The sequence below is a fragment of the Calypte anna genome, chromosome 25 (assembly GCF_003957555.1).
Source record: "Calypte anna isolate BGI_N300 chromosome 25, bCalAnn1_v1.p, whole genome shotgun sequence".
In the NCBI taxonomy this organism is placed as follows: domain Eukaryota; kingdom Metazoa; phylum Chordata; class Aves; order Apodiformes; family Trochilidae; genus Calypte; species Calypte anna.
Genome location: NC_044270.1, coordinates 886,883 through 906,006, shown reverse-complemented (window position 1 = coordinate 906,006; position 19,124 = coordinate 886,883). Strand labels below are relative to the sequence as shown.

Sequence of the window (19,124 nt, the reverse complement as noted above, 5' to 3'; positions counted from 1 at the left end):
TCAGCCCTACCTTCCTAGAACAGCAAAATGCCTCTGCTAAAGAACAGAGGTTGATCCCCTACCAACACGCATTCCTGGACACCTCTGGCACAGCTGGATGTGACCAGGACATTTTCCTGTTGGTCATTACACATCATTTGTCCTGCTAATGTCTTTGCCACAGCTTTTTTGGCCATCCCAATTGCCAACACACCAGGCATGACTTGGCAAGATTGCCACAGGACACCCAACCCTTCTCTGGAACAAACAGGACCCATGAGCCTTTCCAAGGACAGGCAGAGGAGGACAGCACAAAAGGTGCCTCCTACCTTACCTGACACATGCCAGAGGAGCAGAATCCAAACATTGCCTGTGGCTTGGGATGGAGGGAATGAGAAGAGATCTGGCAGGGAACCACACCCTCAGTCTCCCCAGCCTGTGGCTTGGTTGGAGAGACAAAACATTCACTGCCTGGGACCTCTCCAGACACAGTCTGCACAGCAGCTGAGTAAGCTTTCACTATGCATCTGCTCTGGAGCCACTTTTCTTAAAAGAGCCTTCTCCTCCAAAAGTCTTAGCAAGGCTTTTGGCACAGTCTCCCATAGCATCCTCATGAGCAAACTCACAAAATGTGGGATAGAGAATCTGCAGTGAGGTGGATCAAGAACTGTCTACACAAGAGAGCCCAAAGGGTTTTGATCAATGGTGCAGAGTCCAGCTGGAGACCTGTGACCAATGGAGTCCCCCAAGGATCAGTGCTGGGTCCAGTCCTGTTCAACATCTTTATCAATAACCTTGATGATGGGACAGGATGGAGAATTGGACAGGGAAAAAATTTAATGAATTAAAACAAGGGCAAGTGTAGAGTCTTACATCTGGGTAAGAATAACCCCAAGAACCCATACAGGTTGGGGACTGTGTTCTTGGAGAGCACTAAAGGAGAAAGGGACCTGGGGGTGCTGGTAAAGGGAAGGATGACCATGAGCCAGCAATGTGTCCTGGTGGCCAAGAGGACAAATGGCATCCTGGGGGGCATTAGAAGGGAGGTGGTTAGAAGGTTGAGAGAGGTTCTCCTGCCCCTCTATTCTGCCCTGGTGAGGCCACATCTGGAATATTGTGTCCAGTTCTGAGCAACTCAGTTCAAGAAGGACAGGGAACTGCTTGAAAGAGTCCAGAGCAGAGGCACCAAGATGATGACGGGGAGTGGAAAATCTCCCTTATGAGGAATGGCTGAGGGAGATGGGGCTCTTCAGCTTGGAGAAGAGGAGAATGAGGGGTGACCTCATTAATGTTTATAAGTATGTAAAGGGAGAGAGGCAGGACAAGCTCTTCTCTGTTACGCTCAGTGATAGGACAAAAGGCAGGAGATACAAGCTTGAATGTAGGAGGTTCCATATAAACATGAGGGGAAAAAAATCACTGTGATGGTGACAGAGCACTGGAACAGGCTGCCGAGGGAGGCTGTTGAGTCTCCTTCTCTGGAGACATTCAAAACCTGCCTGGAGGTGTTCCTACATGATCTCCTGTAGGTGAGTCTGCTATGTCAGGGGGGTTGGATTCAATGATCTTTCAAGGTCCCTTCCAACCTCCAACATTCTGTGATTCTGTGAATCTTCAGGACACAATCACACATGTAAAAGGACTCCACAACACCTAGTGGTTTTGACCAAGGGACTACTCCATTGGGTGATGTCATTCTTGCTCCCTGTCAGGCCTCCACAGAGTTTCCAGAATATCTCACCAACATTCCCTGAACTTTTTAGATCAGGGAGGATAGCACCTGCGTGTCCAGCTCCCTCCCTTACACATTTTACACCTTTATGCTCAACCTGTCACCATTTTGCACAAAATTGGCATTGGAGTCCCTCTACCCTAACATAGTTGCCCATGCTGCCACATGTCCCTTCAACTGCTTTGGATCTCCCTCCAGTTCCAGTGCTTGGAAAGGCTTGGATAATGGAAGGATAAGGAAGCATTGCAGGTGATAACATGGAGTCAGGGCTTGGCAAGGTGTGTGTCAGCCTCCACTGAAATATCTTCCAGCAGGTCAATAGCTTGCCCATCAACTGGAACCCAGTATCCAACCTCACTTGATGCCCATGTGTCCCTTGGGGAAACACCGACCTACCCTATCCCATATTAAGACACTAACACACACTACATCATCTCATCTTTCTCCCCATGACCATGGCCTTTGAGGGTACTCACCTCCTCCAGAAAGAAGGAAGGTCCAAGGAGGGCGCTCTACCTCCCACTCTTTTTACCTCCACTGCACCCCACTTTCCCCTGAACCAGCTTGTCCAGGCATCCCATGGAGGGGAAGGAACACAAGGAGACTCAGGATACAATGCAACATCAACTTTAATGAGTATAAAGAGAGAAACAAAGCAGGACATGGGCAAGGAGACCCCTCCCAGGCTGCTCCAAGGGCAGCTGACACTCAGGCACCCCTGCACAGCAATGGGACACGCATCTTCTGCCCACACACATGGGCTGAGGGGCGTGAGCAGGGCCCCTCTCAACTGCCTTCAGGATGAACCCAAGGCACAGGGCAGCAGGAGACAACAGGCACTCGTGATGTGGAGAAGAAAGCAGGAGAAGCAGAAGACATCAGGTGGCCATGTTTCCAGGCAGCACAGGCTGGCACCTTGCAGGAGGGCACAAGGGGGCTCAGCCCATCTGGAAAGCCTGGCCAGCAGCTCCGTCCTCAGTCCAGCACCTGGCTTGGGGCTTCCTGGTCGAGGCACTCACTGGACATCCAGCCCAGCTTTAGCAGGGCAGGCACCTCCTGCCAGAGTAGTAGCGACCACCAAGCCCAGAGAGGCCAAAGCCCCCAGAGTTGATGGGCACTCCATCCTCACTGAGGATGCTGCCAACAGCAGCAGAGGTGGTGGATCCCACAGCAGTGTTCTGGGGGAAGGAGCTGAGGATGGGTCCAGGCAGGGTGACAACCACAGGAGAGGGCTGGATCACCACCCGGGAGTCCTGGCACTGCCTGACACAGGGCTCGTTGCAGCTGTTGGCCAGTGGGGTTGGGCCACAGGGACGGCACAGATCGTAGCAGGACATGGCTGTGGGACAGAGGTGTACCTGGGAGAGAGGGCAGGGAAAACACAGGTAGACTGTGAGGTGCAGCCTGACAGCCTGCTGGGCAAGAGAAAAGGCTCTGGCTGGGCAGCAGGGACAGGATGAGTAGGGTGAAGGAGAGATCGAAAAGCCTCAGTCTCCAAGAGATAACCATAAAGAAAGTCCAAGACCTTCTGCCATCTGAAGCCAGTGGGGAAGATGGACAGAGATGCTGGGATCAGGACGAAGTAGCAATGCTCTCAGCAGAAGCTACAGTGACGATTCCAGGTGAAAGAGGAGAACAAGAGGAAGAGCAGAGTGAGGGAGAATAGGTTGTAACTCACCTTGTTCACCAAGCAGGAGAAGGCAAGAGAAGTGAATGATGGAGCCTGCAGCTGGACTGCCTTTTATACTGCCCCAGACTGCCCCAGGGATAGAGGTACCCTTTGGGAATATGCTGTGTTTACCATTAAGCTCATATTTTATGCTAAACATCCCATTTCAGTAAATGAGATTCTTGTTTATGTTCCCTGCTAAGCTGCCTTTTCATTTCCCTGTTGACGATACGCACACTCAGCCATACAAACTCCTTTCAAGTCACAGTATTACAGGCTGAAACATTTGCAGGGGAATTTGCAACAAAAATTAAGCAGATATTTCAACCAACTGGGTGGAGTGGTGCCATATTTTCAGGTGATGTCAGCATGTTACCCTCCCAAGGCAGGCTTTTGCCTGCCAGGCTTGTAACGAATGCACTTTTTTAATTACAAACCAAGGATTAAAGCACAGACTTTATTTGTGTGGTGACTGGCCCATTCCATTGCTCTCTGTGCCTCTGAGGCCTTTCAAGCATTGTTAAGCATCACTGTTTCATCAGGGAGACTATGCTGTTGGATTCTTGAACTTGCTTTGGTATGTTGTGTTGCCCTTTGAACAAATAAACCTGTTTTGCCTTCTCATCTCTTTCCCCATTGCCTGGAGTTCCCCAATCACCAGAACAAGATTCCAGCAAGAATGACATTGCTTTCCATCAAGTATTAGTCAGCCACTGCTGTTATCTTGCAGAAAACACCCCCTAAGAAAAAAAATTCTTCTGGCTTCCAAAGCCTTCTTACATTCCCCACGATCCATGCCCCAGGCTGAATTCCTCACTCAGGAAGATGAAGGGAGATTTTAGATTCACAGGAGATGTTTATCTAAGAAATCTCCACTGTGACTGACAGAAGCAGCCCTGTAAGTAATTGGAAGGATTTCCTTCAAACACAAGAGGGTTTTCACTACCCTCAAACCATACTGCACACCACTTTTTCATCCATGGGATTTTCACTTAAAACCCTTCCACAAGCAAAAGATTAAATGCAAAGGAACCATTTCTTAGCATCTCTCCACTGTCCCTGACCCAGGCCCCATACTGAGGGTCTGTCTAAAGCCTCAAGCATCCCGACACATGCTACCCCGTCAGAGACTGTTGTCATTCCCTGGTTTATACCTTTTTTTCTCCTAATGGCTCAGCATGGATGCAGTCATGGATGGGAGGGCATTTCTAGAGGGTGTCCCAACAGACAAGGACACAGTGGTGATTTGAAGGACATCTTTTTTTAAGTGAAGACAAGGATGTAGCTTTTTGGTGTAAATATATACATTTAATGCCAGAGAAGCACATAGAGCACTCTGACTCTGTCAGAAACAGGACCAAAGGGCCAGGGGCAAAGAATTCCTCATGGAGATTACAGAAAGGAGGGGAGGAGAAAAAAATTGAAATTCAGAACTCATGTTTCCTTGTACTCTGACTGCCACATGGCCTTTAAACTCCTTTGGGTCTCCCTCCAGTTTCAGGCTTTGGAAGAAGAGCTTGGAGGAGGGAAGGGCAAAGAGATATTACAGGAAGTAAAAAGCAGGCAGAGGCCTGGCCAGGTGGGACTCAGCCTCTACAGAAAAATTTTCCAGCAGCTAAATGCATTGCTCATCAACTGGAAGTCACAATCAAACCTCACTTGGGGCTCATATGTCCCTTGAAGAAAATCCTGGGCACCTTTTCCATACCCGGACAGCACCAAGCACTTTTCCACTGTCTCATGTCTTTTCCAATGACCATGGCCTTTGAAGTACTCAGCTCCTCCAGGCATGAGGAAGGTCCAGCACCAGCTGCTACACTTTAACCCTCCTAAGTGCCCACAGATCAGTGTCATGGGCTACAAGCAGTGACTGTGAAGCTCTGCCAACATTAGTGAATGCTTCAGGAAGTGAGCTGAGGGGCAAAACATAATGGTCTGAGGGCAGAGCTGAAGGGACACAACTCCTTGGCATCTGCTACATGTTCCTTGAGGCAATGGAAAACAGCACTGGGGTTTTCTGAGAGACACAAGAATCTGCTGCTCAGGACAAAGGGACGTGGGTGACGTTGCATGGCTTTTTCACACGTATAGGGCACTCTCCTGCAGCTGACAATTTTAGTAGGACACCCTCTCTCAGTCTCACAAAAATTAGGCAATCACAACACATTCCTTCAACTAAAGCTTTACCCTCTGTAAAATCCCATTTGTGCCTGTACCAGCTTGGCTGGCCATACCAGGAGGAAGGAACACGAGGAGACTCAGGATACAATGCAACATCAACTTTAATGAGTATAAAGAGAGAAACAAAGCAGGACATGGGCAAGGAGACCCAGCCCATCAATGGGACACGCATCTTCTGCCCACACACATGAGATGAGGGGTATGAGCAGGGCCTCTCTCATCTGCCTTCAGGATGAACCCAAGGCACAGGGCAGCAGGAGACAACAGGCACTCGTGATGTGGAGAAGAAAGCAGGAGAAGCAGAAGACATCAGGTGGCCGTGTTTCCAGGCAGCACAGGCTGGCACCTTGCAGGAGGGCATAAGGGGGCTCAGCCCATCTGGAAAGCCTGGCCAGCAGCTCCGTCCTCAGTCCAGCACCTGGCTTGGGGCTTCCTGGTCGAGGCACTCACTGGACATCCAGCCCAGCTTTAGCAGGGCAGGCACCTCCTGCCAGAGTAGTAGCGACCACCAAGCCCAGAGAGGCCAAAGCCCCCGGAGTTGATGGGCACTCCATCCTCACTGAGGATGCTGCCAACAGCAGCAGAGGTGGTGGATCCCACAGCAGTGTTCTGGGGGAAGGAGCTGAGGATGGGTCCAGGCAGGGTGACAACCACAGGAGAGGGCTGGATCACCACCCGGGAGTCCTGGCACTGCCTGACACAGGGCTCGTTGCAGCTGTTGGCCAGTGGGGTTGGGCCACAGGGACGGCACAGATCGTAGCAGGACATGGCTGTGGGACAGAGGTGTACCTGGGAGAGAGGGCAGGGAAAACACAGGCAGACTGTGAGGTGCAGCCTGACAGCCTGCTGGGCAAGAGAAAAGGCTCTGGCTGGGTAGCAGGGACAGGCTGAGTAGCAAGGAGGAGAGCATGAGGATCCCCAGTTCTCCAGGTTTCCCTTCAAAGAGAACCCAAGATTTCCTCCCACTTCCCCTCAATACAGAAAAGAGAGAACAGAGATGCTGGGAGAAGGGTCAGGGAACACGTTCCTCTGCAAAACTCAACACAGGCATTAACTCAATCGAAGGTACAAGATGAAGAGAAAAAGGACAAAGAAGAGAAGAGTCAAAGGCACTTGCTTCTTACCTTGTTCACCAAGCAGGAGAAGGCAAGAGAAGTGAATGATGGAGCCTGCAGTTGGACTGCCTTTTATACTGCCCCAGACAACCACCCCTGGCCCAGAAGCACCCTTTGCACATGGAATGTGCTACCAGCAAGTTCATCTTGCATGCAAAACAGCACAATTAGAGAAACAGGGACACTGCTTATGTTCTCTGCAACCTTCTCTTCTCATTTGCCTGTCCATGACGTGTCCATTCCACTGCACAGGCTGCTTTCAAGCAACAGTATTAGAGACCAAAATATTTCCAGGGGAAATGACACGTCAGCAGAGGCAGATGATGCAGTCAGTGCTGAGGAGTGTCCCACCTCACCAGATGATGCCATCCCCTTGCCCTCCAGGGCCTTGCTTTAAAAATTCTTGTAATGAATGGGACATGTTTTCTTGCAAGCCTAAAATACTAAGCCAGATTTAAAAGGAGGAAGTCAGCATATTGTGTCAGAAGTCAGCATATCCATTGCACAACCTTATATCCCACTTCATCAAATTTAGGTATGTACTTCCCCATTTCATTCTATACTCTGCAATGTTTTGGGATCAACAATTTGACATCAAGACAAATCCTTTTGCTCTTTTCCCATCCTGACCCTGTCTGAGAGTATCCAGAAGTTTCCAATTAACAAACGAATGTCTGAGAAGCAGCCACTCCTCTCCAACACACAGACTCTACCCCTTCTATTCCTCCACACACCACTGCAGTAAAAGTCAGCACTGGGGCTTCCCAACTCTTCCTTCTTCATCTCAAGTCTATAAGAAATTATTCTTTGATCCTACACACTTACTCAATAATAGGCACTGCAAGAAGCTCAGAAAGCTTTCTAGGAGACATCAAAACTCCCCAAAGGTATGCATGATCTGAGAACATGGCCAGGGACATGCGAGAGGCAAGTAGACATAAGATCTGTTTCATCTTCCCAGGTATTTCAGCACATTCAGATATGCAGTGTCCCCCTGACTCATGCTAGTTCCCAGTCAACACATATAACTAGGGTTTGCCCAAAAGCTTCAGTGACCTGAAGCATCCTGATCTCTCTGATCACACACTCTGGATTTTGCCCTCCCTCCCTGGTACCATCTTTTCACTCCACTATGCTTCTGCTGCCAGCCCAGCATAGCTCACGAGTGTTGATGGAGAGGGTGTTTCCTTAGGGCCTTCCTGCATACGGAGTTGCTGAGAGCAGCTCTGTCAGGGCAGACAGGGCTTTAGCTACAGGGAAAGGCACTCTGAGGGTCCCCATGGCGTGTGGGGCAGAACAGGAGGAGCCCCTCACTCTGCCTAAGCCAGAACTTCTGGAACAGGGCAAAACAACACATGTGAAGCATGTGGGAAGAAGGAATAGACAGCTTGCCGTTCCTCCATCACGAGTTACATGTCAGTTCCATGCACAAGCAAAGTTAATTCCCTCCTTGATTTTGGTGGGCTTTCCATTGAGGTCAGGAAGGCAGGAAGATATGATAAATGAGTCCTGGAGGTTTCTTTCTTTCCTTCCTCTAATGTGCAAAGGATGGAGAATGACTTGTTAGATGCTCTCCCTTCAGAGCCATGGGCCACAAGTTAGGTAAACTCCCAAGCAGTGAGTGTGCAGCTCTGCCAGTCCTGCTGAGAGCTTCAGAAAAGGAGCTGAGGGGCACAAAGTGATGATCTGGGGACAAAGGTGAATGCCTTGGCCATCTATCAACACACCAGACAATTCTTGGGGCCATGGAAGGCATCACAGGGTGTTGCTCTTATACAAAAGTCTGGTGCTGAGGACAAAGGGATGTGGGTGGGTTTGGATGACTTCGTTACACATATAGGATAGTCCCTTCAAGTGACTGTTTCAGTGGGACACTGGCTCTCAATTCCTCAAAAAGATACAAGTGCACAACATCCTTCTGCCACCTTTTTACCCTGTATGAGATCACATTTCCAAATGCATTGTACTGTTGGAAACTTGGCTTGCTTTACACAAAGTGTTTCCATCAGGTTGAGGGGCTTGATCCTTCCCCTTCAGTCAGCAATTATCAGGACACACTGGGAGTACCGTGTCCAGTTAAAGCCTCCTCAGTGAAAGAGAACCATGGCACCCTGGAGGACATAAAATGAAAGGCCATGAAGATGATGATGTCCTGGAGCATCACACATATCAGGAAACTGAGAACTGGGTAGAGCAGGCTTGGGGTGGGAACTCACTAATATATTTGAATATCTGAAGGGAAGGTGCAAAGAGGAAGGAGTTGGGCTTTCTCAATGCAGACCATAGAAAGAACCAGAGGCAATAGGCAGGAAAGTCATGATAGAAAGTACTATCTGATGTGAAAAAAACCACATTTTTCACTGTGAGGGTTAGAGAGAACTGGAAGTTGTTATCCAGGGACACTATGGAGTCTCCATCCTTGGAGATGTTCAAAAGCCATCTAGACACAGGGGCAGCTGTCTACACCTGAATACAGATATCCAGAAGTCATTTTCAATCCAGTAGCACTGAGATTCTCTAATTCCCCACTGACCAGCTTAGCTGAGCAACCCATGGAGGGGAAGGAACACGAGGAGACTCAGGATACAATGCAACATCAACTTTAATGAGTATAAAGAGAGAAACAAAGAAGGACATGGGCAAGGAGACCTCTCCCAGGCTGTTCCAAGGGCAGCTGACACTCAGGCACCCCTGCAAAGCAATGGGACATGCATCTTCTGCCCACACACATGGGCTGAGGGGCATGAGCAGGGCCCCTCTCAACTGCCTTCAGGATGAACCCAAGGCACAGGGCAGCAGGAGACAACAGGCACTCGTGATGTGGAGAAGAAAGCAGGAGAAGCAGAAGACATCAGGTGGCCGTGTTTCCAGGCAGCACAGGCTGGCACCTTGCAGGAGGGCACAAGGGGGCTCAGCCCATCTGGAAAGCCTGGCCAGCAGCTCCGTCCTCAGTCCAGCACCTGGCTTGGGGCTTCCTGGTCGAGGCACTCACTGGACATCCAGCCCAGCTTTAGCAGGGCAGGCACCTCCTGCCAGAGTAGTAGCGACCACCAAGCCCAGAGAGGCCAAAGCCCCCAGAGTTGATGGGCACTCCTTCAGCACTCAGGATGTTGCCAACAGCAGCAGAGGTGGTGGATCCCACAGCGGTGTTCTGGGGGAAGGAGCTGAGGATGGGTCCAGGCAGGGTGACGACCACAGGAGAGGGCTGGATCACCACCCGGGAGTCCTGGCACTGCCTGACACAGGGCTCGTTGCAGCTGTTGGCCAGTGGGGTTGGGCCACAGGGACGGCACAGATCGTAGCAGGACATGGCTGTGGGACAGAGGTGTACCTGGGAGAGAGGGCAGGGAAGACACAGGCAGACTGTAAGGTGCAGCCTGACAGCCTGCTGGGCAAGAGAAAAGGCAGTGGCTGGGCAGCAGGGACAGGATGAGTAGCAAGGAGGAGAGCATGAGGATCCCCAGTTCTCCAGGTTTCCCTTCAAAGAGAACCCAAGATTTCCTCCCACTTCCCCTCAATACAGAAAAGAGAGAAATTCTGATCAGTGTCAAGGTCCTCAGTGAAACAACTAAGGAAAAGACTCTGTCGACTGCATAAGAGAAAGAGAAAAGGGACATAGAAGAGACGAATCAAAGGCACTTGCTTCTTACCTTGTTCACCAAGCAGGAGAAGGCAAGAGAAGTGAATGATGGAGCCTGCAGTTGGACTGCCTTTTATACTGCTCCAGACAACCACCCCAGGCTCAGAGGCACCCTTTGCACATGGAATTTGCTACCAGCAAGTTCATCTTGCATGCAAAACAGCACAATTAAAAAAATTGGAGGCTTTACTGGTGCCCTGTAACCTTCTCTTCTCATTTCCTTGTCCATGACGTGCCCATTCCACCACACAGGCTGCTTTCAAGTGACAGTATTAGAGGCCAAAATGTTCCCAGGGGAAATGACACGTCAGCACAGGTAGATGATGCAGCCAGTACTGAGGAGTGTCCCACCTCACCAGATGATGCCATCCCCTTGCCCTCCAGGGCCTCACTTTGAACTGTTTCCTGATGACTGGGCCAGGTGTCCCCATAACCTGAGGCTTCACGCTGGACACCACACAAAGGGGTTGACACCTGCAGCTGCTCTCCTGCACTCTTTGCTCATTTACACGCTATGAGGCATCATTGTTCCAGGCAGGTCCTCTCTGCTCTGGAGCTGTAGACTCTCAGATTAAACTTTGATCTCAGCAGAAGCTGCCCTGGCTCTTTTATCATTTTTGAAGACTCATAAAATGGTTTGGGGTGGAGAGACCTTGAAGATTATCTATCTTGTTGCAACCCCTCTGCATAGGCTATGGGACCTCCTACCAGACCCCTTCTCTCCCAGCCCCATACTGTCTGGACTTGAACACTTCCAGGGTCCAGACAACCACAGCTTCTTGAGGAAACTTGGGCTAGTGTCTCACCACCCTCACAGGAAATTTATGTCTAACCTAATATCTAAGCTAAATCTGCCATCACCCAGTTTAAAGACATTACCCCTTCTCTTGTCACTACATGCCACTGTAGGAGTCCTTCCCAAAATTTCTTGTAAGCCCACTTCAGGTACTGGAATGTACTCTAATTCCCTCCAGATCCTTCTGTCTCAAGACTGAACAACCCCAACACCTTCTCTCCTTCCTACAAACCTGCCTTAAGCATCAAAATACCTGTGCTTAAGAATGAAGCCTGCTCTCCTCACTCTTTGCTGGACACCTGTCCTGGTTTGGGCCAGGATAAAGGGGATTTTCTGTCTTGTACTTTTGCTTTCAGATAAGTCTCTTGTAAGTATTTGCACTTGCTGAAATTAACAGCAAGTTTCTCAGACAGTGTCTGCTTCTAGGACTGATAACACTCGATGTTTGTAGTTACTGCTAGAGCCTGGTGTGCAGAGCCAAGGCCACTGCTCAGCTCTGAGAAACATTTTACCCTCCATGAGGAATAAAGAGGTCCCACCTGCAGCCTCCTTTGGGGAGGAATGGACAAGAGAGATGCCAGAATTGACCAAACAGAGCATTCCATCCCATACACCTCATCCTCAGTATAAATTTGAGGGATCACAAGGGTCAAGCCAGCTTCCTGTCCTTCCTACTCCCCTTTCTTCACCCGTTCCCTGTTTCCTTCGGCATCCTGGAAGGATCCCGTCCGTTCGTCTGCCTGTGCTCCTGATCCATCCCAGCCCATATCTGTGTGTTCCTGCCTCCAGTTCCCAATTGCTGCCGACTCCAGGAGTCCAGCCTGGACTTTCCCAGGGCTGCCCTGCAGCCTCGGTGGTGACGTGAGAGTTATTGGGGGAAAAGGGGGGAAGGAATGTGGTATCAATTTTCCTGTATATTTGTATAGATTTAGTAATTTTTCCTATTTACCATTTCTGCTTCATTAAAGTTGTGTAGTTTAGTTTCCAACCCATCAATCTCTCTCCCTTATTCTCTCCCCTTTCTTTATCAAGGAGGAGAGAGAGATTAATAGGGAGCATCTGTTACTCAGTTTAATTGTCAGGCCAGTGTTAAACCATGACAACACCTCTGGCAAAGCTGGAGGTATCTCAGTGACCAAGGCAATTGCTGGCCAATCAATACACATCCTTTTTCCTCCCCGTGTCATTGTCACAACTTCTGCTTTGGCCATCCTGATTGCCAACACACCAGGCACAGCTGGGCAGGATTGCCAGAGGACACCCAGCCCTGCTCTGCAGCAAACAGGGTCCATGAGCCTTTGCAAATATAGGCAGAAGAGCAGAGGAGAAGGGGTGCTTCCTTCTCTACCTGACATGAACAGAGGAGTGGGATCTATTGGATGGATGGACCACACATTGAATAAAGAAGGGGCTGGATGGCCACATCCAAAGGGTTATGATCAATGGCTCAGTTTCCAAATGGAGCTGTGTGATGAGTGGTGTTCCTGAGGGTCTGGAACTTGGACAGCACTATTTAGTAGCTTTGTTGGTGACATGGGCAGTGGAATAGAGGGCATCCTCAGCTGACAACTGAGGTGATGATTTCAACATGCTGTAGAGAAGTAATGCCATCCAGAGGGACCTTGATAGGCTCAGGAAATGGGCTCATGCAAACTGAATCCAGTTCAACAAAGCCAAGCGAAAGGTTCTACACCTGGGCTAAGGAAATCCCATACATGAATAAAGCTTGGGAGGAGAAAACATTCAGGATAGCCCTGAGGAGGAGGACTTACGGGTGATGGTGGACCACAAGCTAAACATGAGTAAGGACTGTGTGCTTGCAGCCCAGGAAACTGTGTCCTGCCTGCAACAAAAGAAGCACTCTCCTGCAACTCCTTATGTCTTTTCCATTGACTATGATCCTTGAGGGTACTCACCTCCTTCAGACAGAAGGAAGGTCCAAAATCCATCCTCACTCACCCACCTTTTAGCCTCCACTGCACCCCACTTTCCCCTGAACCAGCTTGTCCAGGCATCCCATGGAGGGGAAGGAACACAAGGAGACTCAGGATACAATGCAACATCAACTTTAATGAGTATAAAGAGAGAAACAAAGCAGGACATGGGCAAGGAGACCCAGCCCATCAATGGGACACGCATCTTCTGCCCACACACATGGGCTGAGGGGCATGAGCAGGGCCCCTCTCAACTGCCTTCAGGATGAACCCAAGGCACAGGGCAGCAGGAGACAACAGGCACTCGTGATGTGGAGAAGAAAGCAGGAGAAGCAGAAGACATCAGGTGGCCGTGTTTCCAGGCAGCACAGGCTGGCACCTTGCAGGAGGGCACAAGGGGGCTCAGCCCATCTGGAAAGCCTGGCCAGCAGCTCCGTCCTCAGTCCAGCACCTGGCTTGGGGCTTCCTGGTCGAGGCACTCACTGGACATCCAGCCCAGCTTTAGCAGGGCAGGCACCTCCTGCCAGAGTAGTAGCGACCACCAAGCCCAGAGAGGCCAAAGCCCCCAGAGTTGATGGGCACTCCTTCAGCACTCAGGATGTTGCCAACAGCAGCAGAGGTGGTGGATCCCACAGCGGTGTTCTGGGGGAAGGAGCTGAGGATGGGTCCAGGCAGGGTGACAACCACGGGGGATGGTTCAATAATCACCCGGGAGTCCTGGCACTGCCTGACACAGGGCTCGTTGCAGCTGTTGGCCAGTGGGGTTGGGCCACAGGGACGGCACAGATCGTAGCAGGACATGGCTGTGGGACAGAGGTGTACCTGGGAGAGAGGGCAGGGAAAACACAGGCAGACTGTGAGGTGCAGCCTGACAGCCTGCTGGGCAAGAGAAAAGGCTCTGGCTGGGCAGCAGGGACAGGCTGAGTAGCAAGGAGGAGAGATTAAAGAGCCTCAGTCATGAAAAGGGCCACACACACACAGAGATCTTCTCCCACACCAGCCTGGTGTGGCAAAGGGAATAGAGTGGAGGGTAAGAGTATCAGTGAAACGTAACTGAGGAAAAGACTCAAAGACATAGAAAGAGAAAAAGGACATAGAAGAGAACAGTCAAAAGCACTTGCTTCTTACCTTGTTCACCAAGCAGGAGAAGGCAAGAGAAGTGAATGATGGAACCTGCAGTTGGACTGCCTTTTATACTGCTCCAGACAACCACCCCTGGCCCAGAGGCACCCTTTGCACATGGAATGTGCTACCAGCAAGTTCATCTTGCATGCAAAACAGCACAATTAAAGAAATTGGGGGTTTTATTGGTGCCCTGTAACCTTCTCGTCTCATTTCCTTGTCCATGACGTGCCCATTCCACCACACAGGCTGCTTTCAAGTGACAGTATTAGAGGCCAAAATGTTCCCAGGGGAAATGACACGTCAGCACAGGTAGATGATGCAGCCAGTACTGAGGAGTATCCCACCTCAGTTGATGCCATCCCCTTGCCCTCCAGGGCCTCACTTTGAACTGTTTCTTGATGACTGGGCCAGGTGTCCCCATAACCTGAGGCCTCACGCTGGACATCACACAAAGGGGCTGACACCTGCAGTTGCTCTCCTGCACACTGTGGTCCTTCACACTCTCTTTGGCATCATTGTTCTAGGTCAGTCCTCTCTGCCCTCAGGTTTTAGACTCTCAGATAATCTTTGATCTCAGCAGAAGCTGCCCTGGCTGTTTTGCCATCTTGCTTCTCTTCTTCATCCCTTCCTGTTTCAAAATATCAGTGCTTAAGAACAAAGGTGGTTTGCCTTGCAGTACTCTTCGCTGGACACCTCTGGCACAGTTGGAGGTATTCCAGTCACCAAGGCACTTGCTATCCAATATGCACACATCCTTCTTTCTGCCCATGTCATTGCCACAACTTCTACTTTGCCCATCCTGATTGCTCACACACCAGGCATCACTTGGAAGAATTGCCACAGGACACCCAGCCCTGCTCTGCAGCAAACAGGGCCCATGAGCCTTTCCAAGAACAGGCAGAAAAGCACAGGACAAGAGGTGCCTGCTGGTCACAGTTATAGGCCCAGCTGGTACCAACCAGACTTTTGCTCACTCAGATCCCACCCCACTGTGGGAGAAAATCCCCCCAAAGTCTTAGTAATTCCTACAAGGATAGGGAGGTTTTTCACTCCCCAATTATGGTAGTGGGTAAAACCAGCCAGACTCAACTTGGGAAGGAAAAAAAGGTAATTTAATCTATCAGAAGAAAGAGAAATCATGGCCAGATCTTAATACCTTCCTCCAACCCCTCCCTTCTTCCTGTGCCTGAGTTGCTTCTCTCCTGCCCCCTTCCCCCCCCGTCAGCAGCACAGGGGGACAGGCAGTGGGAGTTTGGGGTCATCTTGTTTCTGCCACTCCCTCCTCATGACGAGGGCTTCTCACAGCCTTCCCCTAATTCAACTTGGGGTCTCTCTCATGGGATACAATCCTTCATGAACCCCTCCTACGTAAGTCCCTCCCACCAGGTTCATTAACAGCTTCAAGTGTGGGCTGCCCAGTCACAGCTGCTTCACCCACAATCACCTTCCCTGGTGCCAGGTTTTCCATGGCTACAGATCCGTATATCTACACCTCTCAGTGATCCTGCACAGGTTGCAGCTCACCCCCTGCCCATCTGTGACCCACCCTAGCAGCAGTTCCACACCTGCCCACTGTGATTCTTCAGGGAAGGCACCACCTCCACGGGCTGCAGGGAGACAGCCTGAAATCTCACTATGAGCTGTGGGGAAATCTCTGCTTGGGCACCTTCTCCCCCTCCATCCTCACTGACACTGGTATCTTTGCTCCGGCATTATTCTCACCTCCTCCTCTTCTCTGCTCTACACTCTTAAAAAAAAAAAAAAAAAAGCCATTTCATTTTCCATTTCATGAATGTAAAACTTAAAGAGGCACATTCAGCTTCCCATAGCTGCTCAGCCTTGGCCAGAGGCAGGGCCAGAACTGGAAGCAGTGAAGCTTTCAGCAGCTTCTCACCGTAGCCACCCTGTGAATCCCTGCTTCCCAAACATCACTGCACTAACCCAAGACACTCCTACCCTACTAGAAGCATGACTGGAGGAGCAGGATCAAAGTGTTGCCTGTGGCATGGGATGGAGGGACTGCAAAAAAACCCAGTGGGGAACCACACCCTCAGTCTCCCCAGCCTGTGGCTTGGTTGGAGACACAAAACATTCACTTCTTGGGACCTCTCCAGACACAGTCTGCACAGCGGCTGAATTAACTTTTGCTGTGCATCTGCTCAGAAGCCATTTCCCTTCCAGACACAGTGACACACACACAAGGACTCCACAACACCCAATGCTTTTGACCACAGGACTCCTCCACTGGGACATCAAGTACTTTTATTGCTTTTTTACAGCCCTCAGAGTTTCCAAGCCATGCCATTGACCCTGCTCATCTCATTCAGACATAGAATAACACCTGTGTGTCCAGCTCCCTCCCTTACACATTTTACACATTTATGCTCAACCTGTCACCATTTTGCACAAATTTAGTAGTGGGTTGCAATCACCTTAACATAGTTGCCCACACTGCCACATGTCCCTTCAACTGCTTAGGATCTCCCTCCAGTTCCAGTGCTTGGAAGGAGGACTTGGATAAGAGAAGGATAAGGATGCACTGCAGGTGGTTAACACAGAGTGAAGTGGGTGTCAGCCTCCACTGAAATATATTCCATCAGGTCAATAACTTACCCAACTGGAAGCCAGTATCCAACCTCACTTGATGCCCATGTGTCTCTTGGGGACACATCTACCTGTCCCATATTAAGACACTAACACACACTACTCCATCATCTCATGTCTCTTCCAATGGTGCTTGAGGGTACTCACCTCCTCAAGACAGGAGGAAGGTCCAAAATCAAGCTTTCCCCACCCACCCTTTACCATCCACTACAACCCCCTTGCCTCTGGACCAGCTTGTCCAGGCATCCCATGGAGGGGAAGGAACACGAGGAGACTCAGGATACAATGCAACATCAACTTTAATGAGTATAAAGAGAGAAAAAAAGCAGGACATGAGCAAGGAGACCTCTCCCAGGCTGCTCCAAGGGCAGCTGACACTCAGGCACCCCTGCACAGCAATGGGACACGCATCTTCTGCCCACACACATGGGCTGAGGGGCATGAGCAGGGCCCCTCTCAACTGCCTTCAGGATGAACCCAAGGCACAGGGCAGCAGGAGACAACAGGCACTCGTGATGTGGAGAAGAAAGCAGGAGAAGCAGAAGACATCAGGTGGCCGTGTTTCCAGGCAGCACAGGCTGGCACCTTGCAGGAGGGCACAAGGGGGCTCAGCCCATCTGGAAAGCCTGGCCAGCAGCTCCGTCCTCAGTCCAGCACCTGGCTTGGGGCTTCCTGGTCGAGGCACTCACTGGACATCCAGCCCAGCTTTAGTAGGGCAGGCACCTTCTGCCAGAGTAGTAGCGACCACCAAGCCCAGAGAGGCCAAAGCCCCCGGAGTTGATGGGCACTCCTTCAGCACTCAGGATGTTGCCAACAGCAGCAGAGGTGGTGGATCCCACAGCAGTGTTCTGGGGGAAGGAGCTGAGGATGGGTCCAGGCAGGGTGACAACCACGGGGGATGGTTCAATAATCACCCGGGAGTCCTGGCACTGCCTGACACAGGGCTCGTTGCAGCTGTTGGCCAGTGGGGTTGGGCCACAGGGACGGCACAGATCGTAGCAGGACATGGCTGTGGGACAGAGGTGTACCTGGGAGAGAGGGCAGGGAAAACACAGGCAGACTGTGAGGTGCAGCCTGACAGCCTGCTGGGCAAGAGAAAAGGCAGTGGCTGGGCAGCAGGGACAGGCTGAGTAGCAAGGAGGAGAGCATTAGGATCCCCAGTTCTCCAGATTTCCCTTCAAAGAGAACCCAAGATTTCCTCCCACTTCCCCTCAATACAGAAAAGAGAGAACAGAGATGCTGGGAGAAGGGTCAGAGAACACGTTCCTCTGCAAAACTCAACACAGGCAAAAACTGAATCGAAGGTACAAGAGAAAGAGAAAAAGGACAAAGAAGAGAAGAGTCAAAGGCACTTGCTTCTTACCTTGTTCACCAAGCAGGAGAAGGCAAGAGAAGTGAATGATGGAGCCTGCAGTTGGACTGCCTTTTATACTGCCCCAGCCTGCCCCAGGGCCAGAAGCACCCTTTGCACATGGAATGTGCTACCAGCAAGTTCATCTTGCGTGTGAAGCTCTCCCTAATGGTGAAGCTTTGATTTGGTACCTGCAATTCTCCCTTCCCATTTTCCTGCTAATAGCATTCTCATTCCATCCTGGAGTCCTGGTTCATGGGACATAATTAGAAATCAAATGAATTTCAGGCATAGCTCTTTGATTCTGGTAATTTAGACATTTCTGGTGATCTGCTCAGTAAGCAGCGTTTCATTCTGTCATTTTAGTCACTGCTTGTCTTTCACAGGGCCATTTACAAATTAGAATGATGCAAAACTGAGTTATTTGGTTGGAAAATTTGCATCTTTTGTACAAATCTGTGTCTAAGTATTTCTCTCGATTTCTTAGGATTTTGCCACATTGTCATTGAGTGTGAAATATTTTTTTTAGATAAAAGCTTAATAAAGTCACATACCCTGCAGAGAAACAGATTTTTAGTTTTTAATCAACATTAACCATTTTATTTCAAAAACTACATCATGATTTTTCAATGATTGTGTCACCACATTTTAATATTCCAGAATCTCCACTTCTTTTTAATTCCCAACACAACACATGGTACCACGACAGCATTTTAAAAAGCATGTTCTTCCATGCTAAGTTACCACTTCAAGTCATTTCTAGAAACAATTTTCCCCTTGATCTGCAGAGCTGCTTCTGTAAAGACTCAGGGTGGGCTTTTTCTTTCCTTTTTTTTCCAATACTAAGTTCTTTTTGGAGGCTGTTTTCACATGGGGTCAGAAAATGGAGCATTTACTTGTATGGATAACCCTTTCCTGGCATCTCTCAGGCTGAGATTTATCTCACTGAGCTGAAATGGAAAAATCAGATTTCACTGACTCACATTCAAACTGTGGAA

The 19,124-nt window shown here is 50.0% G+C and overlaps 4 protein-coding genes and 1 pseudogene across 4 annotated transcripts; all 5 read right to left on the bottom strand.

Annotated features, from left to right (window-relative positions):
- Nucleotides 1-2,617: 2,617 nt before the first annotated feature.
- Nucleotides 2,618-4,484, bottom strand: LOC115599634 (annotated as a pseudogene).
- A 1,463-nt stretch (nt 4,485-5,947) lies between these two features.
- LOC103536401 (feather beta keratin) lies at nt 5,948-6,822 on the bottom strand. Its single transcript, XM_008502560.2, is given in 3 exon segments — nt 5,948-6,350; nt 6,675-6,725; nt 6,727-6,822. Coding segments are annotated over 3 exon segments (468 nt in total). The 3' UTR covers nt 5,948-6,029.
- A 2,631-nt stretch (nt 6,823-9,453) lies between these two features.
- Nucleotides 9,454-10,439, bottom strand: LOC103536402 (feather beta keratin). The gene is given in 3 exon segments (XM_008502561.2): nt 9,454-10,007; nt 10,316-10,366; nt 10,368-10,439. Coding segments are annotated over 3 exon segments (444 nt in total). The 3' UTR covers nt 9,454-9,686.
- A 2,807-nt stretch (nt 10,440-13,246) lies between these two features.
- LOC103536403 (feather beta keratin) lies at nt 13,247-14,287 on the bottom strand. Its single transcript, XM_008502563.2, is given in 3 exon segments — nt 13,247-13,868; nt 14,164-14,214; nt 14,216-14,287. Coding segments are annotated over 3 exon segments (444 nt in total). The 3' UTR covers nt 13,247-13,547.
- Nucleotides 14,288-17,482: 3,195 nt separating this feature from the next.
- LOC103536404 (feather beta keratin) lies at nt 17,483-18,248 on the bottom strand. Its single transcript, XM_008502564.2, is given in 3 exon segments — nt 17,483-17,803; nt 18,128-18,178; nt 18,180-18,248. Coding segments are annotated over 3 exon segments (441 nt in total).
- Nucleotides 18,249-19,124: the final 876 nt, after the last annotated feature.